Source organism: Nanorana parkeri, unplaced genomic scaffold (genome assembly GCF_000935625.1).
Source record: "Nanorana parkeri isolate BGI_ZX_2015 unplaced genomic scaffold, ASM93562v1 scaffold940, whole genome shotgun sequence".
In the NCBI taxonomy this organism is placed as follows: Eukaryota; Metazoa; Chordata; class Amphibia; order Anura; family Dicroglossidae; genus Nanorana; species Nanorana parkeri.
Genome location: NW_017307208.1, coordinates 256884 through 284674, shown reverse-complemented (window position 1 = coordinate 284674; position 27791 = coordinate 256884). Strand labels below are relative to the sequence as shown.

At 40.7% G+C, this 27791-nt stretch overlaps 1 protein-coding gene across 1 annotated transcript; it reads left to right on the top strand.

Moving 5' to 3' along the window:
- TNFAIP3 (TNF alpha induced protein 3) lies at positions 1-27791 on the top strand. The gene is made up of 9 exons (XM_018566353.1): positions 1-83; positions 12501-12802; positions 16691-16881; positions 17060-17207; positions 17717-17887; positions 18323-18503; positions 19273-20162; positions 25758-25966; positions 27542-27791. Exons 1-9 carry the CDS (start codon positions 52-54, stop codon positions 27785-27787), a joined length of 2370 nt encoding a protein of 789 aa, XP_018421855.1. The 5' UTR covers positions 1-51; the 3' UTR covers positions 27788-27791.

Genomic DNA, 27791 nt, shown 5'->3' with positions numbered 1-27791 from the left:
AAGTAATGCAGGCACTGCTTAGGACATCATACATATAGAAACCAGGATTTAATGGTAAAAGAAAACCTCTTACAACTGACAAGGTAAGACTGCAGGGAATGCATGACTGTCATTGGTTTTGAGGGCTGCAGTGGGAACTAACAATCAGGACTCATGCACATGGATGTCTGGAGTCGTACAACGTATGATTCCAGCGTATTTCCCTGCGCGGGAAGTCCGGGAACCACTGGTGCTACATACAGCCACCCATAGAAATTAAGAACTGCACCCAGCTATATTTTGGTACCTGTGCAAACACGCGCATGTGTACGGATGTACAACCCCAGAGGCAGATCCTCTGTGTCCAGGGTTGTGCGCATATTTCCACAAAAGCTATCGGTTTTTATGGGCAGCTGTGTGCAGCACTTGGGCAGGGGAATATGCCAGAAGTTTAGGTTATATAGCTCCAGGTGCCCACGTGCATGAGCCCTTGGCCTGCATTCACACCTAGGCGTCAGCGTTTTTGCTCGCAAATTCGTCCAGTGCGGTTTTTGCACATTGTTACGCGCGTTTTAGCTGGCGGATTGAAAAAACATTGAGGTCAATGGACAAACGCACATCAAAACGTGCAAAATCATGCATAGAAATGTGCAAATGCTTGTGTTGCATGTTCCCAGGCATTTCCATTGAAGTCTACGGGGCCAAATGTGCTGTAAACTGCCCTAAAGAAGCTCATGTACTTTTTCCAGCGACAGGCGTTTTACAGCTCGCGAAAAAACGCTCAGGTGTGAACAGGGGCTTTTGAAATGAATGGGATTTCTTGAGTTATACTTTTGTGGCGTGACAAAACGCCTGGGTGTGAATGGCGTGCTAAGACATTCCTTTTCATTGCAGTGCATGACGGGTTACAAGATCACTGATGTAGTATGCCTGGAATTCATGAAGATTGTCATAGATACTTTTTAGAAATCTGTCTTCTCATCGTGCAAAAAATGGCGGAATATCAGACAGATTCATATACATGTCAGCAAGGTGTATATGAATCTGTCATGAGCATCTCTTTTGGGAAGCTGTGAAGTTTTACAGGCAGAGCAGCTTTCGGGAGAAGTTGGAAGAGTAATGGAAATGGATTAAATGTCAGTTCCACTACAGTGCTTTACAGTGATCTTCCTCGTCCTGTATGGTGCTGAGATGAGCTGCTTCCCCTATGCTCTAAAAACACAGGGGATCACTCACTCAGTACAGTGATCATTCAGAGAACACCTAGTATATTTATCAATGAAATGTATTAAATATCAGTTCCAGAGGAACTACAAATGTTGTTGCAGAATCGTATCAAACATGTGACACATTAATTACATGTGTGACACAAAAACAATTTACTCCCAACGTGTCACCACCACTTTCCTTATCACCGATATGGCAGTATTTCTTTATAATTTTGTCACAACAATAGCACCATGCAGTAAAAGTGTTGCAAGTAAGAACTACTTGAATGTGTGGCAAACGTCGGGACTAACAATGAAAATGTCACAAGGATTTCAAGAATTTGGTGCAAGGCTTTCAACCACATAGACACCGCCATAAATATACCCCAGATCTTTATTGAATTGCCCCCATGTGTTTCCTATGTATTTCATTTGACACCTTCAGCAGTTTGGTAAGCATTGATGTGAGCATGCTCAGTAGGAGTTGGCTGCTGCGTCCCTTGTGTCTTGTTGGATTCTGCTTTCTTCGGCAGAGTGCTTTTCATTCTTTAACAATGTGTGGCATTTGATTGACTCATGTCATATGCGCTATATTTAGTATGTGAATTTCCAGAATTCTGTAATCATACAATCAGTGCTGAAATCATGGTATACTGTACTGTATATAAACATTCCTATGACATATAGAGCTCCTGTTTCTGGGCTTCTCAAGTCACAATGTCAGGATATGCGACACAGACATAAATGTGCTATAAATAAATCCCATACCCAAAAAGCAGAGCCATCAATGTTGACGTTTAGGGAAAAGAAATATAATACAAAAAAAGTTGGAGGCGGCTTATAAAAGGAGGAATATTGAAGACAGAATCTAATTACAGTAGTAAGAAAACGGGGGGTGATCAAATAAAAATCACCAAGTGGTGATTATTATAATCAAGAAATACCGGGGGATTTTGTTAAATGTTACAGTTTCAGAAGATTATTTCCCAGAGGAACCCAACAGAATCAATAGGAAACTGAAAACAGTAAACAAAAAGAGTATTTTGGCAAATAGCTATATAAAAAGGGAGGACAAGTGAATAAAAGCTCACTAACATAGACCCCTAGGCTTGTGGTAAAGAAGACCTCCAGGGGCAAAAAAATATCAACCCTTGCAGTGGAGCTACCATACTGCAAGGGTTAAGTGATCGTTTGTGTCTAGGTTATAAAAAGTTTTACTCACCCGATCCTTGGAGCCTGCTTGCTCTTAGACCCGTCCCTTCCGCTTCTCTTCTCCTCCGCTGCAGCGATGGTATGTCTCTCGGCATCATCACCTCTACTACACAGTGCATAGACTGCACATGATGACTGTGGGACATTAGACCGCTGCAACGAAGAGAGGCAGAAGGGACCGGTCCAAGAGCAATTTGGCTCAGAGGATCGGGTGAATATAACTTTATTTTTTAACCTAGACAAAAACAAGCACTTAACCCTTGCAGTGCGAGGGTAGCCCCACTGCAAGAGTGAAGAAAAGCTTTCTGAGGGGGAGAGAGACTCTGATTTGAAGGAGGGATTCTGATGTGAAAAGGGGGCATTTCTGATGCAAAAGGAGGGTTCTAATGTGAAAGAAGGGACTCTTATGTTAAAGGGGACACTGACCTAAAGGGGAGCTTCTGATGTGAAAGGGGGGACTCTGACCTAAAGGGGGCTTCTGATGTGAATGGTGGGACTCTGATGTGAAGAGGGGCTTCTAATGTGAAAAGGGAGCCATTGTGGGAAAGTTGACATCTGAAGTGAAATTGGGGGGACTCCACTGTCTTAGGCCCCACGCTAAACAGCGTGGTTCCATTGAAAGCAGTATGGAAACTGCGCTGATCAGCGTTGCAAAAAAAGGGACAGGGAGCAATTCGAGCGGGAGGCGGTTCGGATCTTTCATGTCAGAGGATCCGCGCAGCCAAACTGCCATGGTGTGAGCGAGGCCTAAGATGAGGGTTTGGTATTGATTTTGAAGGGAAGGCGGCACACAGTTTTTTACATTTTTTACAGTTTTAATGTTTTAGACGGGTCCCTTGAGATTCTGCATACCGGTACTTGCAAAAGGTGCCATCACTGAGAAAAAGGTTGAGAAACACTGTTAGATCACAATATACGAAGGGATCTATTGAATCCTGAAAGCTTACCTCATGTTAGCTGACAGAGGATATCCCTTAAACTCCAAACTTTGATGCATTACAAAACACAAGCACACTTGACTACAAAGTAAGACGATGGAAGCCTGGGAGGGGTTAGATAACCAGAGGCACAGAGCGAGAATACTGATTGGAAGAAGTGATGTCACATGACCTCCAGCATCACAAGCAGGAAGTGTGAGTAGACAGCGAAGAGGGGAACTGCCAAGAGATCTGGTTTAATAAGGACGATTATAGAAAGGTACCTGTCACTCTGAATTGATTGATTGTGGTATGTTTTAGATTTAAAGGAACCCAGGGAGGTAAAAAGAAGAAGACTGAATGAGATGAGTTAGCCTGGTCACCATGGCAGTGCATATATAGCAATGGTAGGCAATCTTGACTCTCCAGCTGATGTGGCACTACAAGTCCCATGAGGCATTGCAAGACTCGGACAGCCCACAGACATGACTCCCAGAGACATGATGGGATTTGCATTTTCATCACAGCTGATATGCTTTTGTTATACAGTGTGTAATAAGTATGAGGGGAATGTTTCAGCAAAGTTTATTATGCTAAGTGATAGATTTAGCCTGCAGCAAAAGTACAATGAACACTCTCAGTTCTACTCATTGGGCTACGTATATGAAATTTGCTAGGAAATTTTTTTTACACTACTTTTGTTTTATTGCTTTAGAAGGTGCGTCTTCAGCTAGGGCAATAAGACTATCTCTGGTACCTGCTAAAATCTTTAAAGTCAGGCAGGTTGTCCCTTTTTCTGTGCATTTTCGGAAGAGTCACATGACTGCTTCCTCTCTCTCTTTTGCCAATGTTCTATCGAAAGCTCCAACTCGTCGAAAGCTCCAACTCGTCGAAATCTCCACTACCTCACTGCCGGGTACTTGCAAGTTGGAGATTTCGACCAAACGGTGTTAGATTGCAAAACACAAAGACTGACGGAGCTCTGTACAGCTGCATTTTCACAATATTCAGCAGGTGGCAAACTCGACGAGTATTCTGAAAACGCTATGCGCGCACCGGAAGTGAGGTAGTTGGAGCTTTCGATAAAACACTGACTCAGGCTGCAGCTGTGGGTGGGGTATAGCAGCGCCTGAACGTTATTGGAGGATGCAGTCCTGTAGTTTGGTAGGGATAGCACTGGGTGACAATGCTCTATTAAATTCAATGTAGTAAAGCCATCTCACCGCTCACCCTTAAAGTAGTATTAAACTCTCAAACTTCTTTTCAATAAGGATTCCAGATCACACTGATAAACCCAGCAAAGTATTTCTTTACATTTTCGCTCCAAACACATAGTCTTCATGTTTCTGAACAGCTCCAATTCTCTCAGCTCGGCTTCCCTGAACTTCCTGTCCAGTACAAGATCACGAGGGACAGAGCAGACTTTAGCAACTGTTCATCTACTAGCTTGTAGAGGCGAGCAGGGAAGTAGCTTGTGGGTGGGTGTGAAGCTGAGAAATGAAAGAAAGCATAGATATGGCATACAGGTACAGCAGAATGTAGAGACATATGTGCTGTATAACCAAAATGTTTGTAGTTACCCTGACGTGCACTTGAAAGGATGAACTCCAGGGTAAACAAATATTGTCTAAATACAAGAACTATGTTTATTCTTACTTGGATCTTGGGTTGCTTTGTGTACCTCTTCCAGATCTGTGCAGTAATCCAGTGTGAATCTTTGCCTTTGCTATAAAGACAAGTTGCCATAATAAAGACCAGTCATTGCTGTCCTCTATCCATGTACAGGGTGACTGGTCTTGTATCCGCCCCCATCCTGTAAAGTTTCTACAAGCAATCACTAGTGGGAGAGGCCTGCTGGGTCCTCCCCACAGCTCTGCTCTCTGCACAGGCTTTGTGCAGTACAGTGATGATGCCACGGCTACATTTACAAGGTAACATGGGTTTGCAAAGAAGTTTGGTTCACCCAAAGTGGAATTCTATTCTTGGTGTCTATTGACAAATATATTTAAATTAAGTTTTTAAATATAGCTCAGTTTCAAAATATGTTAGCTCTTTTAAAAGCCAAGGATGTTAAGTAACTTTGGAGGAGAGCAGTAACAAATGTAAGCTCTTACCTCTGACTTTGCTGTTCTCGGCTGGCATCACAGGCCTAGGCCAGTGTAAGAATTGTTTTGTTTATGTTTAGTCTGTTTGAAGTCTGCATTGTAAAGTGTAGAAAGCCACATGAGTGCAGATGAGGACTGAGAACAAGAAATGGGTCTGCTCCACATACACTTTTAATTGGTTGCTTTTAAGTCCAGGGGCCAGATTCCTATGCTGCACTCATTTAACTGCTGAAGAAGCAGATAACACGCTGCTGAAAGATGGCAGCACAATACACAAGATGTACAGCACTGCCACCTTGGTGTGGGCACCATAAGATGGCAGTGCATACCTTTACTCAATCTGTCCGATACACATATGAAGCAATATAAACCTGCAGGTGCTTAGCATTCATGCTTTGATGCTAAATCTTACCTTTTAGGCCTGGTTCACACCTACGAGTTTTTGAGCAGTTAAATGCCCAACACAAGAAATCCCTCGATTTTGAAAGGCCCTGGTTCACACATGAGCAGAAAAAGGTCAAACGCCCGAAAAGGTACAGGAGCTTCTTTGGGCAGTTAAAAGCCCCATAGATTTCATTGGAAATGCCCAAAAACGCACGACAGAAGCATGTTGCACATTTTCATGAGCGTTTTTGCGCGTTTATACTCACGTTCCTCCATTGCCCGCAATGTTTTATGAGCTGCCAATCGAAACGTGCTTTCTCATGTACACGTGTTCAAACGCACATACAAAATGTAACACGCGTACAAACACGCAAAAACAGTGCCGCCTAGGTGTGAACCAGGCCTTCGCGTTCCACCAGTTGCCCTATTGTACCACGTTAGCCCCTCGCAAATTCAACATTTCTGACTATAGGGCAAAGGTGCACCTTTCCTCCCCTATCCTGGAGTGCAGTGCTCAAAGTCCGAGCAAGCTATCATCATCACTGAGCACATGGGGAAGTGGGACATGCCTAGCAATATGCATGTACTGAATTCTCAAGAAGTCCTTATTAGGATATGCTGTTTGGGGAGCTGTGGAGGCACAGCGAGAGACTCTAAAGTTAAAATGTTGCCATGTGAGGGTGCCTGCTGTGCATCTAGGGGGTCACTTCTATTTTTGTATGGTGATGTGATTGGTCTTCTACTGTTCTGCACAAGACCTATTGATCTTGATAGAAATCTTGTGAGCTGAGAACATCCTGTGCACTCTCTGCCTCTGCTGCACTATTATTAGCACTGTTTCTAGCTCTCTCGGTGGACTACAAAACAACTCCCCCTTATGTTATGAAGATGAGGAAAAGTAGAAGTGTTGTCTTAACATCAGGGGCGTCCCGAGGCTGGGTGACACCCGGAGCGGTAAACGAGTGTCGCCCCGCCGAGACGTCACCATGCGCGATGACGTCATCCCGCACGCGCTTCAGTTTTCTGATGCCTGCTAGCGGCCATCTTGGTGATGGACGCCGGCAGAGAGAGGAGGGGACAGTCACCCATCGGGATAAGTTATGCCGCCGGTCCCCTCCTCTCTCCTGATACTGTCGGGCGTTCGGTCCATGACCGAGCGCCCGACTTTTCAGAGGGGGTGACACCAAAATGACTAAGTCATTTTGGTGTCACCCGGGTGACGCCACTGCTTGTGACGCCACTGCTTAACATACTTCCTGTTGTAGGGTATTAGTACTGCTGATCCATAAATACAGCACAGAAAGTGAACTATGTCACCAAACAGGAAGTTACTGGCAGGATCACCAGGTGAAAAAAGGAAAAGAAACTGGAAAAAACAAATGCAGCCACCATCTCTGAGGGCTTGTAAGCGGCGATATATTCTATTTTTAGTCTTTGGAAGCAGAACTGATGTTACACATGTATGTGCCTTTAAAATTGTTACTTAAAGTGGACCTTCACTTCAATTAGGCTCTGCATGCTGATATGAAATCTGCATTTTCACTAAAAGACTGTGGGGGGTTTTGTCCTGATGCTGTTTCTAGGTGCCATTGTTACTTCCTGTGAATTGAACTAGAAGCACTGTGACTGACAGCTGGCTCTGTCTATCTAGAGGCAGAGACAGCTGTACCCGCCCCCTCCCCCGCCCGTTTCGGAGCGGGGAGGGTGAAATCCAGCCCCTCCCTTGTTACAGCAGAGAGTCGTGACAGGATCGAGAAGTGAGCGAACGCCAGTATGTGTTCGCTCGCCTCCCGATCTACTAAGCCGACCTGTGACAGTCTCATTGTCACAGGTCGGCTAGAACTATGAGGTGAGTGAAAAGCACTCACCTCATAGTTCTCCTATAAGGAGCGCCACACATCTGGTGGCACCCATGGCACCCTCCAGAGATGCATGGACCTAGTGAGTGTAGCCATCCTAGAACAGGAAGGGTATTATTCACAGGAGAAAAGCATGAGAAATGAAACTAATGCAACCCTCAAATCTCTGGACAAGTATTACATTTGTTCTCGGCTTTATACACACTTTAAGGCAGCAGTTGGAATACGATGATGGTAATGTGTCAACTATAAAAGCTTATATTATTCTTTCATTTGGTGACAGTATCCTTTTAGCTGTTATTATTCCATTGTACAGCACATGAAACACAGTCTTATTAGTATTAGATAAGAGCTAATGCTAATATAACTCTTGCAAACAGCATCACATTCTTCAAAACAGGAAGCCAAATAACAACCTGGGAGGGTCATTGTGTTGTTGTTCCTTTAACCATCAGCAGGTTACTCTCTATTACTCAGCATAAAAACAGCTACTGTTGCTGTTCCTTCATGTTGCTGAATAAACCAGTTTTGATTTGAAGAGCAGCAGAAAGTTTTGTCTGTATCGGTCTTTTAATGCTGAATAAAGTGAAATACTTTTAACACAAGTTGTACAGAACTAGGGAGGGGGTGCTAATATTTGCCTTTACCGGAAAGATGCAACTGCTTGTGTAAAATTTGTGATCTTGTATATAATGTACATTAATACTGGACCCCAGTCTGTGCCAAACAAAAGCAGTGATCTGACCTACGATCTGACTTTTATTTGTTGCTAACTTCACTGTGATAGTGTAATACACTATCAGTTTCACCTTTAGAAGATCTTTAGCTTAAAGGAGAATTATGAGGCGAGTGATTTTCACTCAACCTCATAGTTCTAGCCGACCTGTGACAATGAAACTGTCACACGTCGGCTCAATAGATCGGGAAGTGAGCGAACACATACCGGCGTTCGCTCACCTCTCGATCATCTCTCTGCAGAGAGCCGTGATTGTCACTCACGGCTCGTTTGCAGTAATGCACCCCTCCCCGCTCCGATCCTCCAGCGCTCACTGGCCTCTAGATAGGCACAGCCAGCTGTCACTCACGCAGCTGGGTGGATCTCAACAGTAATGTCGATATACTGAGCTTTGGGTCACGGGAGGATGCTGGTTTATGTCCTCCCGTGACCCTTAGGCCCCATTCACACACGAATCGGCCTGCACATACAACTCCACGCTGCGTGCGGGGCAGTACCAAGCAGCTGCCGGGAAGGACAGGTGCTGGATGTGATTAGTACGCAGAAATAGTTTGCTGGGCAATGTATATTTGTTTAATCGGGATTCATTATTGAAAAAAAGTTTGAGAGTTTAATACCATTTTAGGCAACTGTACCATTCCATAAAGAAAGATATAGTGTGCTATATTTATACATGTACATGGAGCTTAGCTTACAAACATTTCTGAGTGATGTATTCTACAACTCATGTCTTTAGGACAAGTATAGGATCTATTTTTATGAAGTTATATAAAAGTAAATGTAATATAGATGGGGTAAATAAGGACACATGCTGGCAATGTTGTTTTTTAGGTCACACCTAGTTCAGTCTATTGTTCCATATTTGCAAAATGTTTTATGTTACCAAACCACAACAGGCAAAGGGGCTCATTCTAAAAGCTGGAGCAAAGGGAAGAGAAGGTATTGTCCATACCAACCAGATCTCAGCTGGGATCTCTCTAGTGCCATTAGAAAAAGAAACCTAGTTTGCTCGCTGTGGATAATATATTGAGATTTTTTTCCCTCTAAAATATAATATTCCGTCTTATGGGGCCCTGAAGACTCTCAGTAAGAATGACCAAACATATATTTTTAGAACAGGCAGATATTTAACCTTATGCAATGGTGGTGAGATATCTGAGTGGGCTTGGGCAAGCCATAAGCATCTGCACATTTCAGGAGATGTATAGTTACAGTGTACACGTGGTTAACCACTTCCTTCTCTTTTCTATATGAAGAGTAAAGGATCAAGGCAACAAGCTGGCAAACCTCTGTGAACACTAACAAAAAGACATGTTTGGAAGCAATTATTATCGCCCTCTATAGAAGGTGTATACATCTGATATTCACCTGTGAGCCAAACCAGGGTTGTGTGGGGCCTCCTTGAGAATATAGATATCTCTACTATGATTTATTGGATGTTCTATTGGTAATTCTGTTCATATATGTATTACCTTTTCATGCTAGGCAATAAGGGGCTTTTGGAAGGTGGAAAACCCCTTGACATTCTATACACATGACATTTAAAGTTTAGCTGTTTTGTTTTCAACCGTTCCAATGGCAGTAGGAGTAAAGGGGCCCATGGTGTTAAGCTTGGCCTAGATACTGCTTTTCCTGAAACATAAATCAGCACTAAGCAATTGATTTGCTAAATGCCTCACGTGGCCAGTCAGCTTTGTCCATTTTTATGGGTCTGGCATCTGGGGAGATGCTTTTCCAGCTTCTGTAATGTGTGCCTCCATTTGACGTTACTGGACAAGACCTTATGAAATACAGGGCTATCTCAATCATAAGGTAACATAGGGTGGCCAAATGAATATGGAATTCAGGAGTCAGTCTGTCTAATTCAGGAGCCAGCAGGGTTTCTTTTTAGCATGCCGCTTCATTGGAAACTACTAGAGAAAACCTAATTTTTAAGGAGCATTGACTACCCGGCTGCTGGGATTTGCCCCAATGTAAGATATGTTATAAAAGTGTAAAAAGAGGACCACACTAAAACTGGAAAATTCAAAAGATACATATCAGATCTTAAAAAGGAGGGGATGCTGGATGGGTAATTATGATGTATTTGAAGATTTTACATTCTGCCTTTTTATTACATGATCATTTAATAATGTGTATGTGATCATTTCTGCAATTCTGGAGTATATATACATATCAGATGTTAACAAGTGTGTGCAGGCTTAGAAACTTTCCCCAGGATTTGTCTGGCTTCATTCATTTGGATAAGGTTAGAAAAAGTTTGTTTTTACCAGGGTGTGTCGGAAAGCCCAATGCGTCTTGCTTTATTAAAATAAAATTAGCACGTGTTTTACTGTTTTGCTTTATGAGAAATAACATACAATACATTCTATGTGAGTTGTGGTAAAAGCTTCTTATCACAACTAATGGATAACCGTATAATGTCACAAGGGGTGACTTTCAGCTTAAGACAGTCATGTGACAAGTATGCAAAACTACTGCAATGTACTGTATAATTGTTTCCAAAAGATTTCATAATGACTCATTGGACAACACTCAGATTAAAACTAAAACATCGAGGTAGAATTATCATCATTTGTAGCACAAAAGAGAAAGAGAATTCCAGTTTGAGACAGATTTACTGTGCAGTTTGATTCACACAGGTGGTGGGCTTTACCGTCTCTTAAAAGAGGTCCACAGTGGATTGCTTCTCAAAGGGTGGTAGAGTAGCAGCTTCCAGGCGTTCAGATGGCGATACTGCCATTTCCTGAATTCCTGTTTTTTCTTTAATCCCAAGGGGGGTTTTACATGGAACTACCATACCGCAACCAAGTGCCAAGCGATTGCATAATAAATTTCCTGTTTTGTGTCCCGTTTGTAAACAATGTGCAACTTAGAAACACATGGAGATCATTGACTGGCAAAGAGTTAAGATGGCATTTAAGAGTTTAGTGAAAGTTAAAGTGGGCTCTAGGCAAAGAGCGGCATACACAGTTCAAACATATGTATGTGAACTGTTTCACAAGCCAAAGATTTGATTTTTGCTTCAGCCAATCTTGGGATTTATACATTCATGATACACAGCACAGATAGTCAGGCGACACCTTTATTTTCATATTTAGATTTGTTGGCTTGCTGTGTCATCTGTTTGATCACTGGATAAAATGTAATGGAGAGAATTTATCAAAACTGGAGCAGACAGAATCTGATGTGGTTTTCCATAGTAACCAATCCATGTATCTCTTTGGTTTGCTCAGTTAAGCTTTGAACATGAAAGAGGGAAGCTGATTGGTTGTCATGCACAGCTGACTTAGATGTTGTTGCACTAGTTTTGATAAATTCCCCTCAATGATTTTTGAACGTCCACGGTTGGAATACCATGTTGACCGAAACTACACCAAAGAATGGACTGGTATATATTAATCATAAAAATGACAAACTACATTTTAAAAAGTTTACAGAAATAAGTTTATATATTTATATAATATATATTCTATAGGTTGGAAAATAAACCAGAGACCCTGTATGGTCCATGTAAGGTCACTTTCATGATGGACTACAATCTCACGTTTAGTTTACTTATGTGTTTTAAAATTGGTGCAGTGTCTACCTTACAACACACACAGGGACCATGGGGAACAAAAGTAGTCATCCTCCGAAGGAAGGACAGTGTCAGCACCAATTCAGAGATGATTTGAGGATCTACAGCATGATACACATATAAGTTCCAATTTTGTTAATAGTTAAGGTACTTTATTAATTTTTAAGATTTAACTCCTGAGTTTAGTGTCACTTTAATGCATCAGCCTCTTAATGTTAACTTTAAAAAAAGCTCTAAGTTTTGTACTACATGTAAATCAATCATGCGTAACAAATTGATTGGTGTAATGGGAAATGTATATGTCATTTTAGATGTCTTATCTACAATACATAAATTACATCAGAGCTGTATGACTAAGTCTCTTTTTTTTATTTGTGAAATCTCGGAAACTTGTTGTAGCAGTTTTGTAATTGCAGGGAAATTTTGAACTGTGTACATGTAAAATGTCAAGTTTACAACCTTCAGGTGTGTGCTCAGTATACATATGACAGCTAACTGGCTTTCCTGCACTTTTCCACAGAAACATGGCAAACACACAGGTCCTTCCACAGGACTTGCACATGAGCAACATGCTTAAGGCTGTGAAGATCCGAGAAAGGACCAAACAGGATATAGTGAAGCCCAGCAACGGAATCATACATCATTTCAGAACAATGCACCGATTCACTATTGAACTGTTCATGATTTGTCACTTTTGCACCAAATTTCGGGAGATCCTGCAGAAGAGTCTGTTTGACAGATCCATGCAAGTTGCTCTGGAAAGTCAAAAAAGGTTAAACGCCTGTAAAGAAGTGAAGAAACTTGTCCCTTTGAGAACAAATGGTAAGCAGAGTGTGTGTGTGTGTGTGTGTGTGTGTGTGAGTAGATAGATAGATAGATAGATACACACTTTAGATTGTAAGCCCTCACGGGCAGGGCCCTCCTTACTATCTTGTCTTGAATTGTATTGTGACTGTAATGTCTTCCTTATATTGTAAAGCGCTGCGCAAACTCTTGGCGCTATATAAATCCTGTATAATAATAATAGATCGATAGATAGATGTGATTTCAGTTGTGTATGCTACTACTATTTCACTCATATTTGTTTTACTTTGTACTTCTGAATGAGACAGTCCCCCGAGCAGATATTCACTTTATCATATTCTATATTTTGGCAGATTCTAAAGAATTTTAGCTTTTCTACTGATATTTTTTAAACAATTTTAGACTGGCAGGTCCCCCGTGCTGGCCATGACTTTAGATGCATACTGCCATGTTATATAATGTTTGTAGTCCTCCGTGTTTTATGTACTCACATTTCTATGTTTCTGTTCTTTGAATTTTGGCTATACACATTTGAGCAATTTTACTGACTTTCAGCCAGCTCTCAAATGTAGAAAATAATAGACACGTTAGGAACATCCATGCCATGTATAACTTGTTGCTCCTCGGTTGCCTTAATCCATTAGATTGTTTTTGCGTTTGAAAGCTGATTGTTCTTGTGTGTGATCTGTAGAACGTGTGCCCTGGTCGATGTGAGCTATTTCTAACCATAAAACTGTGCCATAGAATTTTACTGCTTTGTATAGATTCCAGAATATTTAAATGAGGTTTATTTGTGATTTATATATCAGGTTAATCTTTTAGAAAGCCAGGAAAGTTACAGTGTAAAAGATAAATTGTATGCTAAACCACGATTAGTTTCCTTCAGCTGAATCTCATTGACTGTTGCTAAAGTAAAAACACATTAATTGATATGGGCAAAAACATATCATTTCTCTTTGAACTTTGACATTCATAAAATTGTTTTATGAAGTTGTTTTTTGTTTGTTTTTTTTTAAAGTCACATTTACGGAATACCTTACAGAAAGGTTATCTTCTGAGTGCTAATAAACCCGTGTGACTTAAAATATCAGAATGACATGAAATAAGGAAGAACACGGGTCATATAAAAATTGAAACCTACAAGAGAGAAGAAAAAAAAAATTCCCACTTCAATCGCTTGCACAGATTTCACTTGCCTAATGAATATGCATTCCAGCCAGGCTTGTCCCGCCCTCTTGGAAAGTCCTGTCTGCTGCTATGTTGAAAGAAAAGAAAACAAAAAAATACAATAGACCTCAGCCAATTGCAAGTCATTTAGCTGAACTCTGGGAAATTCCGAGTGACAGGGAATTTTATGCTGATAATTCTTTGATTGGCACAGGCAAAACAAATCTGATCTTTGTTCCACATTTTACAATGGAAGGGAAATTTACCTGTCAGCTTTACAGACTGTTCTTTTGTCATCCTTCACTCAATAACGTAGCAGCTGCAGCATTGCTGAAAATAGAATTAAGCTGGCCACGCATGTTACAGCCTTTTTAAGTTCATTTGAAACTTTTTATTTATGATATTCTGGCCATTTTTTTGTAATGCTGTCCCACAAGCACCTCACTTTTTATGGATTTGGTTTGGATAGAGCAAGACATTTTTGAGTTATCTGGTGGATAATACATTTGTTACAATTAGAATTTCCAGTCGGTTCTGAGTGAAAACTCCAGTATACTTTGTAATCATCAAATGATCAGATTTAAAAAAAATCAATAGGTTCTGTTAGAAAACTCTAGGTAGTTGTGAGGTTTTTTTAAAGCAACACTAAACTCAGGAGTTACATCTTAAAAATACATTAAGGGCTTATTCACCCCAAATGCAGACCAGATCTGCATGACTTTCTGCACATGCAGTGCAGTGGTTTGTGCCGCGTTTTTGATGCGTTCCGGGCCGTTTTTGTTTTAAAAAAGAAAACAAATTGGGGTTTTTTTTGTTATGGACTTTCAGTGCGTTCCAGGGCTGAATGATACACAAAATGAATCTTGTGTATCATTCAGCTGTAGATCCTCAAATCATCTCTGAATTTGTGCTGACACTGTCCTTCCTTCTGGAGGGTGGCTACGTGTTAGGATATTAGTAGTTTTGTTTTAAACACTTGTTTTTCCAGTTATGTATTCATTAAAATCAATAAATGTATTATTACATAAAATTAGTATAAATCCTTGACTTTTTTGTATGTTAGCTTTCTGTAATCCCCTGCACAGCAAAACTCACACTAGGAGAGGGTGACAACCACTCTGAGCCATCCAGTGCTCCATTGGTTTACGCAGTGCTGTCAGTTTAATAATGTGAATATGCTTACAGGATGGTAGAGCACGGGGGTGGGAGCACGGGGGTGGGGTGACCACATCCGTGTCACTCATCATTGTTCAGGTACTGGCTGGGGGAGGAGACGTGACAAAGAAAGCTAAATTTCAGCAGACTTTTTTTCCAAATGTAAATGTACAGAGACTAATTTTTTTAAGTGGAAGCAGAGGAATATGGAGAGTACTCCATGTTATCCCCACCCAGGAAGGCCAGAAAGGGAATTTTCATTTTTCTCTATATTATAAAATGTATGCTGTAGCATATGACATAAGGTGCAGTATGCCATTGGGAAAGTGTGCACTGGCTTGCAAATTAAGTGGACATAATCTGCAGAAATATATTTCAGAATTTGTTCTGTTTTGAGATATGTACTGTAGCTGTAATATTAGATATGTATCATATCTCTGTATGATTTAAAAAAACAAACAATTGATTTTCAATGTTGTACTGTAAACCTAATCCAATATTATGCAATGCGGGGATGCTTAGTTAAGTGGTATAACCCATGATCTGAGTGTATGTGTCATAAGTTGCTGCAACCATAGATAAATGATCCAAGGGTTGAATATACAGGTTTTTGTGGAAAAGTCTGTAAACTTTGACCATGTATGAGTTGTCCTCATGACTGTATGAGTTTGTCATGATGCAAAACACATGTGTGAGATGGCTTTGAGGAAAGGGCCATTCTCCAACTCACAGACCACTTACTAGCTTCAAGGCAATAACTCATTGAGTAGGTTCAGCTTCACTGACCCAAGATACTATGTGGGATTATATGTCTGGACTTGCCTGCTTCTATCACAGCCTACTCTCAAAAGGTGCTATCTTGAGATGGCTGTAGACAGTCTTTTTTAAGTACAGCAGAGAGCAATATGTAAAGTGTTGTAATCTATAGAAACCTATTTGTAACCATGTTTTTTAATGAAATACTTAGATTTAGTGTATGTGAGCATTTGAGATGCATTTCCTATGCATTTTTACTACGGTACATTTTCAATCGTCAGCTTTCATTGAACGATTACCTGGTGATCCTGCCATGAAAGTTCTTGTTCAGGCACTTCATGTTGTGGAGGGTCAACGGTCTTCCAATTGTTCTCCTGTGTTGTCAACCTGTCACCTGCACCCCTAATGAAGACTACAAGCAGCCATGCCAACACATATTGCACAGGCATGGTCCACTGATGACTCTGTCATAAGCAAGCCTAGAGCAATGGTGTGCAACAACTCTGTAGAGAGAACATGTAGTGGCTGAAATAGGCTTCAATCAAATATGTCATCAGTTTACAGGGAACACAGGGATTGAGGGTTTGATTTTCTAAGTATGGGGGAGAAAAATAAATTCTGATTTAGGAATGTGCAGGACTTAATGGGATACCCATTCTCACTATTAGGCTATGGTATGCTCAGTCTACTTGTGAAGTAGCTTGTATATCTCCCCTCCTAACATCAGAAAAAATAGGTTTTTAGTGCAGTCATTTTACACCATGAATCTATATTTTCAGGAGTCATGTTAGCAGTCTGCTGTATAAATCTTGTGTTCTTTTTATCTAGGTGATGGAAACTGCTTAATGCATGCCACATCTATGTACATGTGGGGGATGCAGGACACAGATTTACTGCTAAGGAAAACCTTACAAGAAGTTCTAAGGACATCAGATACTAGAAACTTTAAATTTCGCTGGCAGCTTGAATGCGTTAAATCCACAGAGTTCATACAAACAGCGCTTCGATACGATACTCGGGTAAGATATGGAAAACAAACTGCATTGCAATGTAGGATCATTGCATCTGGAACTTTGTTAGATGCTGGAAATGATCTTTATACAGATTGTGGATATTATTTATGTCACACCTACTGTGACATAAAACAGGCAGTTATTCCATTTTTTTTTTGTAAAATTACTTTTATTTTATCCTCAGAATTGGGATGAAGAATGGGAATATATTGTCAGGATGGCATCAACGGAACCCTCATTGAGTCAAGATGGACTGCTGTATAACTGCCTTGAAGAAATACATATATTTGTCCTAGTTAATATCCTCCGAAGACCAATCATTGTTCTTTCAGGTGAATATATTGAAAATGGAAAACCTATTCTTCCTTCCTTTTGTCAATTTGAATCGTCTTTAGGTTTAAATGCATGTTTCTTTTCACACAAGTGGTGTTATTATGATAATTTGGCAAACCTAATTATGAATGATAAAAAATATTTAAGGGGACATTTGGTAATTCTGCTGCACATGCAAAGCAGTTCTAAACAATGAGAGAGACGCATTTTACTTAAGAGTTCAGGTTCATTCAGAAGGTCCTTCCTCTGTTGCTCTTAATTAGTACGGTGATGGAATAAAACATTCCCCTGACCACTTCCTAATTGTGCGTCTGTTTGTTGTGAAATTCTGTCTCCTCTTCATTGCTAAATCTGTTGCAGACCTGTGCAAATCTGTCTCAATTTTCTACCTAGGATTTCAGATGCAGAGGTCACAAATACACAGAAACATTGTTCATATACTTTGCCAATTAGAAGCAGCTAATTTGTATGATAAATGTCCACCAATGTGTTTACTTTTTCTTTACAGACAATGTAATTCGCAGCTTGCAGTCTGGCTCCAGCTTCTCTCCTCTTAACGTTAGTGGAATTTACCTACCTCTCCATTGGCCTGCACAGGAATGCTATAAATACCCTATAGTTCTTGGCTATGAAAGTCAACACTTTGCACCTCTTGTCACTATGATGGACACTGGTCCAGGTATGTACAGCTGTTTTGCACCAAGAAAGCTAGTCTTGTCATCTTGTCTGCATTTTGTGTCCCTTATGGTATAGTCTTTAACAAATGTAGTGAAAACCTGTACATTTGTGATCTAGATGTTCAGTGCCCAAGCATGTACGGTAACTATGCTGTGTCCCCTGCACATCCAGGATGTGCAGGGGACAACCAGAATGGCTACATACCCATGCATTTACAGTCATTATGTTACTGGGTTTTCCTTTTATGTTCATTCAGAATTTGCATCCATGTATAGTTTAGGTAGGGGGGGGGGTTGCTATCACTACATATGCCTATTGTAGACAAATTAGGGTAACGACAACCCAAGGAGACCAAAATCAGCACGTCCATTAACATTTTAGGTTAATTGACCACATTGAAGAAAATGACCACAATACATTTTTTTTTTTCAAGCAGAGATTCGCGCTGTCCCACTTATATTTAATGAGAGTGGTAGATATGAAGATATGAAAGTACACTTCTTGACTGATCATGAAGAAAAGTCCAAAGACAAGCTTCTGAAAGAGTATTTACATGTACTTCAGATACCTGTTCAGTCCTGGGAGCATGGCACTTCTCATCTAATAAATACTGCCAGGTGAGTTCACCTTCTAATGGGCTTCTTCTTCTAGTTTGCTAGGAAAGTTACCTCTATAAAAATATATTACTCTATTACAAATACCTCACATAAATATTACAATATGAGGTAACCATTGCCAGTGAGATTTTCATTCCAGTTCTGGTTAGGTTCACTCCTGTACTGAGGTCACCAATGGATTAAACCATCTTCCGTTTGATTTCACTGGGCTTCTTACATTCTCTGAATACTATGGGGGTTTTTTATAAAAACTAGAGCAGACGAAATCTGGAGCAGCTGTGCATGGCAACCAATTAGCTTCTCTCTTCAATTTAAAATAAAAGATAGAAGCTGATTGTTTGTCATGCACAGCTGCTCCAGATTATGTCTGCTCCAGTTTTGATAAATCCCGTGAATTTGAAAAACAAGATACAACAGTTAAAAAAAACTTCAGGACCTTCACTTTGATGATTCTGCTCTGTAGATATAGGTCACAGAGGTGAGGGTAATTAACAGCCTACATATCCCTTGACATCTACAGACAGATATCAATGTTTTTATCATGGCAGTCCTGCTGTATGTATGTATGTATGTGTATATGTATATATATATATATATATAAACATTTTTTTGGGGGGGGTTTATTCCTTCAGCAATTGCAGTACAGACCTTTTCTTTTAAATTTATTCTGATCAGATAGTCAAACATTGCATGCAATTAAAAAAGCTTTTATTACTAAGTGAAACAAACAAAATAAGCTCTAACTTTATTTAAATTTTTTTTTTTACAGGCTGGATGAGAATAATTTGCCAAAAGAAATCAACTTAGTAGAAGATTATTGCCAGCTAGTGCAACATGAATACAAAAGGTGGCAAGAGTTTTCAGAGCAAACTGGCAGGGGCAATTGTAGTAAAAGTAGATATGAACTTTGCCTACCTCAGCTCTCTCTTGTGGAAGTAAAATGTGAAACATTAAACTGTCCTTTCTACATGTCTGTGAACACCCAACCTTTCTGCCATGAGTGCTTTGAAAGGAAACAAAAGATCAGTGACAGGACTAATGCTCAAGTGCACAAGGGTGAAACCGTCCCCCGCAGAACTGAATATATGGAGCCATCTTGTCAAATACCAGAGGAGTCTGTGTCTGGTTCTGTTGCTCTGGCTACAGCCCCAAGCCTTTTTCTCTTTAGTGAAACAAATGCAATGAAATGTAAAACACCTGACTGCCCCTTCACATTGAATGTGGAGCTCAATGGACTGTGTGAACGCTGCCATAATACCAGGCAAATTCAGTCTGGTAGCAATACGGACAGTTCAAGGGACTCTGATATCATTAGGTGCACTATTTGTTTCGAAGACACCACAAGAACTTTTAATGGTATTTGCAGCTCTTGCTTCAAAAGGAGCACAGAACGATTGCGCAATTCAAGTTCTCCACCCTTGCTGCATCAGAGGTCTATCTCAGATCCTATAAATGGGTCAGGAAGCTTTGTGAACCTGACAGGTTTTGAACCAACCAGCAGGAGGAGCCAGGATTCAGCCCTTGGGTCTGGTGCTGCGTTTAATGCAGAAGAAAGAACATCTAACCAAAAGTGCAAGAAGTCTGGCTGCAAGTTTTTTGGGACACTACAAAATGAAGGATTTTGCACACTATGTTTTATTGAATATCAGGAGAATAGTGGTAGGTCATTACTAGACTTTTTATGTGTACACGGTCATACTAACTGCACTAATGTATTGCTGCTTCTGTGGTATGCTACAAAATATAATTAAAACCAAGTCCTTACTGACCTTTGTAGCTGTGGGCACTGTGGAGAAATTCTTCCTCAAAATTCACAGCAGGTGTACTGAAGTCCTTCAGCTCATTCTCTCAGGCAGCTCAGCTCCGTTTGCTTCCCTTCCTGTAGCTCCTGTGTTAAATTTACATTACAAAAGGATAGAAGGCTGCAAGGTGGAACAGGGGGAGTTAAGTTAGTTTAGGCAAGGACTTCAGTACTATGATGTGACCTTTTGAGGATGAGTTGCTCTGCAGTGCCTACATCTAAAGGCCAGTGAGGGCTTGTTTTAAAGCTTGTTTTCTGCTTGTTAAAATGCCTATTGAATATAAATGTTTTTTATTTTAATGTCTATAGCCTGACCACAATCCCACTTTACGTTGCTTTATATTGAACCTCAGGGGAATATATGGCTGACTTATGTGCTCTGCTTTCCTACAGTTTAAAACAGAACAAGTTGGTAGTGGTAATTGATTATATGGTTTTTGAATATAAACACTACTATCCGTCTTGTAGTCTTTACAGTAACCTATAGAGAGACGATAAAAGCTATGTAAATATTCTTGGAGGGATGGAGAAAGAGTAATGGAAATGCTTACTTCATTGCAAAAAGGAGAAAATGCTGCTCCCAGTTGCCTTTTTGTTGACCACATGTCCTCAGTCTTGGGTACTTATCCATGTAATCTCTGTTGAAGAGAAAAATCAGAGTTCATGTTAGCTTATCCTACCTTGCAGTAGGAATCATGTGAATAAGTAGATACACTTTTGAATCTGTGGCCAGCACCGAAGAGTCTAGTGCAGGGTAGGCAAACTCTGGCTCTCTAGTGCAGGGTAGGCAAACTCTGGCTCTCTAGTGCAGGGTAGGCAAACTCTGGCCCTCCAGCTGTGGTGCAACTAAAAACCCCATTAGGCATTGCAAGACTCTGACAGCTGCAGGCATGACTCTCCGATCATTAAATTTATTCTGATCAGATAGTCAAACATTGCATGCAATTAAAAAAGCTTTTATTACTAAGTGAAACAAACAAAATAAGCTCTAACTTTATTTAAATTTTTTTTTTTACAGGCTGGATGAGAATAATTTGCCAAAAGAAATCAACTTAGTAGAAGATTATTGCCAGCTAGTGCAACATGAATACAAAAGGTGGCAAGAGTTTTCAGAGCAAACTGGCAGGGGCAATTGTAGTAAAAGTAGATATGAACTTTGCCTACCTCAGCTCTCTCTTGTGGAAGTAAAATGTGAAACATTAAACTGTCCTTTCTACATGTCTGTGAACACCCAACCTTTCTGCCATGAGTGCTTTGAAAGGAAACAAAAGATCAGTGACAGGACTAATGCTCAAGTGCACAAGGGTGAAACCGTCCCCCGCAGAACTGAATATATGGAGCCATCTTGTCAAATACCAGAGGAGTCTGTGTCTGGTTCTGTTGCTCTGGCTACAGCCCCAAGCCTTTTTCTCTTTAGTGAAACAAATGCAATGAAATGTAAAACACCTGACTGCCCCTTCACATTGAATGTGGAGCTCAATGGACTGTGTGAACGCTGCCATAATACCAGGCAAATTCAGTCTGGTAGCAATACGGACAGTTCAAGGGACTCTGATATCATTAGGTGCACTATTTGTTTCGAAGACACCACAAGAACTTTTAATGGTATTTGCAGCTCTTGCTTCAAAAGGAGCACAGAACGATTGCGCAATTCAAGTTCTCCACCCTTGCTGCATCAGAGGTCTATCTCAGATCCTATAAATGGGTCAGGAAGCTTTGTGAACCTGACAGGTTTTGAACCAACCAGCAGGAGGAGCCAGGATTCAGCCCTTGGGTCTGGTGCTGCGTTTAATGCAGAAGAAAGAACATCTAACCAAAAGTGCAAGAAGTCTGGCTGCAAGTTTTTTGGGACACTACAAAATGAAGGATTTTGCACACTATGTTTTATTGAATATCAGGAGAATAGTGGTAGGTCATTACTAGACTTTTTATGTGTACACGGTCATACTAACTGCACTAATGTATTGCTGCTTCTGTGGTATGCTACAAAATATAATTAAAACCAAGTCCTTACTGACCTTTGTAGCTGTGGGCACTGTGGAGAAATTCTTCCTCAAAATTCACAGCAGGTGTACTGAAGTCCTTCAGCTCATTCTCTCAGGCAGCTCAGCTCCGTTTGCTTCCCTTCCTGTAGCTCCTGTGTTAAATTTACATTACAAAAGGATAGAAGGCTGCAAGGTGGAACAGGGGGAGTTAAGTTAGTTTAGGCAAGGACTTCAGTACTATGATGTGACCTTTTGAGGATGAGTTGCTCTGCAGTGCCTACATCTAAAGGCCAGTGAGGGCTTGTTTTAAAGCTTGTTTTCTGCTTGTTAAAATGCCTATTGAATATAAATGTTTTTTATTTTAATGTCTATAGCCTGACCACAATCCCACTTTACGTTGCTTTATATTGAACCTCAGGGGAATATATGGCTGACTTATGTGCTCTGCTTTCCTACAGTTTAAAACAGAACAAGTTGGTAGTGGTAATTGATTATATGGTTTTTGAATATAAACACTACTATCCGTCTTGTAGTCTTTACAGTAACCTATAGAGAGACGATAAAAGCTATGTAAATATTCTTGGAGGGATGGAGAAAGAGTAATGGAAATGCTTACTTCATTGCAAAAAGGAGAAAATGCTGCTCCCAGTTGCCTTTTTGTTGACCACATGTCCTCAGTCTTGGGTACTTATCCATGTAATCTCTGTTGAAGAGAAAAATCAGAGTTCATGTTAGCTTATCCTACCTTGCAGTAGGAATCATGTGAATAAGTAGATACACTTTTGAATCTGTGGCCAGCACCGAAGAGTCTAGTGCAGGGTAGGCAAACTCTGGCTCTCTAGTGCAGGGTAGGCAAACTCTGGCTCTCTAGTGCAGGGTAGGCAAACTCTGGCCCTCCAGCTGTGGTGCAACTAAAAACCCCATTAGGCATTGCAAGACTCTGACAGCTGCAGGCATGACTCTCCGAGGCAGATGCATGCTAGGATTTGTAGTTTCTCCACAGCTGGAGGGCAAGAGCCCACCCCTGGTCTAGTGTAAAGGTGGCCATACACTTTACAACCATCGCAAGACCTTAGTCTTGCGATGGTTGTAAAGTAATTAAAAATAACGTACGATCTGCCCATCTTGGACAGGCAGATCGTACTTCCGATGACCGCAATGCTGAACGGGCAGTGTGCGTGTGCGCACACCGCCCCATTCAGCATTTGTCTCCCGAGCATGCCACAAACCAGCCGAAAATCGCAAGATTTTCGGCTGGTTTTCGGACATGCTCCTTAGACAAAAGACGTGCGACCGTACAGTAAAAACGGTTGCACGCCTGCCATACACTTTGCGATTATCGTACTATCGCGGTATTTGCGATAATCGCACAGTGTATGGGCACCTTAAGTGTAGTCATTTTCTTTAAAAGATCCAGAGCCCTGCTATTAGAAATGTTAATTATTCATACCACATAAACACCACCACTTTAAAGCCCTCCATTTTCTATTTTCTGAAAAATTGCCAAAGTCTCTGAAAAAGATAGAGGCATGTTTATGGTTAGGCTTGATCTTCAGTCTCCATTCTGATTCTGAATCCATTATGTAAAGCAATCTGTTTAAGCCAAGTCTGTTCTGTATTGTCTCTGGTGTCTATTCTAGCTGTTTGTCCCATCTCTTCCCACCAGTGCCTTATTAAAGCACTTTCGGAGATCGTTTAAGCTCTTCCTGTCCTGCTCCGAGGTTGCTGGCCTATTTTAAAGTGACATTAAACCCTAAGATTTTTTTAACATAAACCAATACTGTAATGTGTGCCTTACTGTAATCCATGGTTGTTTCCCTTCTCTTTGCTGCTCTTCCTTTTAAATCCTTATCTCTTCTCATGCTGGGGGAGAACTTCCCTTTGCAGCTGGGTGCCTCTTCCTGTAGTGCTGGCTCAGGTTGTGAACCTGCACACAGACACCATGTATCCATTCCAGAGACAAGGCAGTCTGCTGCAAAACAGAAGTTCTGCCCAGCATGAGAACAGATACAGATTCTACAGTAAGGCACACATTACAGTATTGGTTTACGTTAAAAAATCTGAGGGTTTAATGTCACTTTAAGGAACTTTTCATCTTTCCTTATGATCCTGCCTTATTATTCTTGTAATTCTTGACCAAACAGTCATAAAGATTCACTCCAGTTAGAACTAAAAATTAGACACTGGATGCATACAGGGGATAAGGAAAATGTGCCCTGGGCTTCTGTAAAAGGCATCCCACTGTTTAAAACTCCCAGTAATCTAGCAATCTGTGAACCTTAGTTGTTCACCTACCGGTATGTGGTTAGTCAAGTCCCATGCACAATAGGAACCTTGTTACCCAGCATAGAATTACACGAACTCAGGTTAAAGCAGGACTCCTGGAAAACCGCTAAATGTACATTTAAAATGAATCTATGATTACATTTTCAGGAGAGGAGAGGACTAACACAGGAAGCAGTAATACCAAATCAGGAAGTAGTTAACCTGATTATTTGTAGCATTATGTATATTGCATTGGATTTACTATAAAAGAATAGTAAAATTCATAGAGCCCAGTGTACATTACTAAATAGTTACAGTAATACCTCGGTTTACAAGTAACTTGGTTTGAGAGCGTTTTGCAAGACAAGCAAACATTTCTGAAAAATTTTGCCTTGATATACAAGCGATGTCTTGCAATAAGAGCAAAATTTTGTAGAAAAGCTCCACCCGAATAAGGCTGTAGCAGTGGGAGCGATGAGTCTGTTTAACGACAACACAATGTCACATTGGATAGATTCCTTGTTAAGGTTTCACGAAATGAAAAAGATTCCATTGATTCAAGAGATAGAAGTGATTCCGTTAGTGATAGTGAAAGTCTTCCTATAAAATAACCCCCCCCCTCTCTCTCGTCCCCCTCACACCAGCCACAAAGGTACCGGTAATTGGTTTATTTTTCTTTATATTTTATACAGTATTATACTACAGTACAGTATTGTAATCATTTTTATATGAATATTTTTGGGTTGTGGAACGAATCATCTGAATTTCCATTATTTCCTATGGGGAAGTTCGCTTTGCTATACAAGCGCTTTGGATTACAAGCATGCTCCCGGAACGAATTATGCTCTTAAACCAAGGTATTACTGTATTGGGAATCCATTTTAGTGTATTAGAAACTCTGCACTAACTCTGCTGCACTTTCCGATAGAAAAGGCTATAATTAAATAAGTAAAATCATTTCAACAGATCTGACACATTTATTGTTAAATTACAGATAATAGCCAATATTTCAACTTTACAAGCAGCTGTAGTTTAAACGCATATATTGTGTATGTTTTGGAGTGTCAGTCATGCTAAGATAATGTAGACGTAATTATTGCATTTTGAACTCATTTGTGTAAGTTGTCTTGACTGTATAATTCTATCAACAATGTCATTATGTCAAGTTAAGTTGGGATTACAATTTTTGTGCCTCTTTTACAGGTGTTGACTCTAGAAGGGGTCACAAATCATCGCAAAGCAATGTCAGTGTGGCTGCATTTAAAGACATGAGTCGCTGCCTAGGGCAAGAATGCAGCACATTAGGGAGTACGCTGTTTGAAGGATTCTGTCAAAAATGTTTCATTGAAGCTCAGAATCAGAGATATCACGAAGCTAGAAATCCAGAGCAACAACTGCAGAGACAAAATGAGGTGAGTAAAATGTTCCTTATAGCTCTGAAGCCTATCTTGAGTTACACTTGAGTTTAAGGCTGGGTTCACACCTGGGCGTTTTACAGCGCGTTCCTAAACGCTCAACATGTGAAAAACAATAATTGCCTATGGGCATGGTTCCCACCTGGGCGTATTTCAGCCCGTAGGAACGCGCTGAAAAACGCCCAAAGAAGTGCAGGAGCTTCTTTGGCGCGTTTTGGCACGCGATTCCATTGGTATTCCCGAGTGTGGATTGGGGTTAACAAAGCGGTAACCCAGAGCCACACTTGAGAATACAGGTCTTACCTTGTCCGCAATCCCCGCTGTGTTCTCGGCGGCTGCCGACTTCAGGGTTCTGTCCCTTGCGAGGGGGGCGGAGCCGGCGGGAAGTTTGAAAGTGAAAAAAAAAATGTAAATAAGAAAATAAGGAAAAAAGAAAAAAAATCATACCGCCAGTGAAACGCGCGTTTCACTGAACGGAAAAACGTGCTAGAAAACGAGCTGAAAAACGAGCAGAAAAAATACGCCCAGGTGTGAACCCAGCCAAAGATGAGTGTAGCCATATTAGTGCACTTGCAACAAAACAGTCTAATGCTCACATAGGCCAGCTCAGTTATTCGTTTTTGTGGTTACCATGTCTTTACTAATAGCGAAGACTGCTCTGCTCATTGGATAGAGGTAATAATGCTGAATTCCTGTTCAATAGAAAGGCTAGAATTGACAAACTGCATTGCTGAACCAGGAAGATGAAATGTCTAATCAGGATCTACATGTGTCACCTCTCTGGCTGTGCAGTGTGGATACTGTGCGTAAATCACAAAATTGCCTGCATTACATTTATAATGGGTAAAACAATAAATATATGTACATTACTTGTACTGTACTTTGCTGTTTGCCCAATGTTTCACTCTAAAGTGCCTCTAAAAATGGGCAATATGTTAGGTTCCCTTGATAGCTCTCTACCACCCACTGATAATTACCTTCCCTGTGCTCCCTCCGTACTCGGTTCACCTTTTTAGAGCTCAGGGTTAATCACCTTCTTCAATATCCCATGTAACAGTGTCCCAGCTTAGAAACTGGGTTTTTTAAGCTCTTTGTGATACCTCTACCCCAACACCAGAAGTACTGGGTATTTCCATGGGATTCAACAGAGTAATAGAGCAATGTGGCAAAGGAGAGCATGAGCAGAATGGGGAGTGTGTTCGTAAGAGAACCTGTTTCTTTGCCTTGACTGTGATAAGCGACCTATTGCTTTGAAGCTACCTTCATTTAGTGGCAAGCCTCACTCCGATATGCCAACACCTATTCTTTCAGCATTATATATTACCAGATATAGGGACATCAGAACAGTGATACAGATTCTGCATTAGAGGTGCTGGAACAGGAATCCGTATTTGGGCATAGAAGGAAGTCTTTTTGAGCATGAGCAAGTGGCTAGAGGGAAAAGCCATTGTATTATATCACACCAGATTGGCAATTCCATAATTCTTGAAGGTTGCTAGAATGCCTTGAGCCTTAGTACTTTTTTAGTATTTAAGATCACATTGTTAAAACTGCAATCATATCTTTTTCCAGAGATCTGGCCTAAATCGCTCTGGTTGCCACATGAAGAAATGTGCTAGAGATGTCTGCAGGAATCCAGTAACTGGGAGAAATGAAGAGCTTTGTGCTCAGTGCAAATACAGAGGCAGCAACAGCAAGTCATCTGGAGAAGACACTCCTCAGCTACGGTGTAGGGCACCAGGATGTGATCACTACGGAAACAACAAGTGTGGCGGTTACTGCAATGAATGCTACCAATTCAAACAGCTATATGGATAGCAAA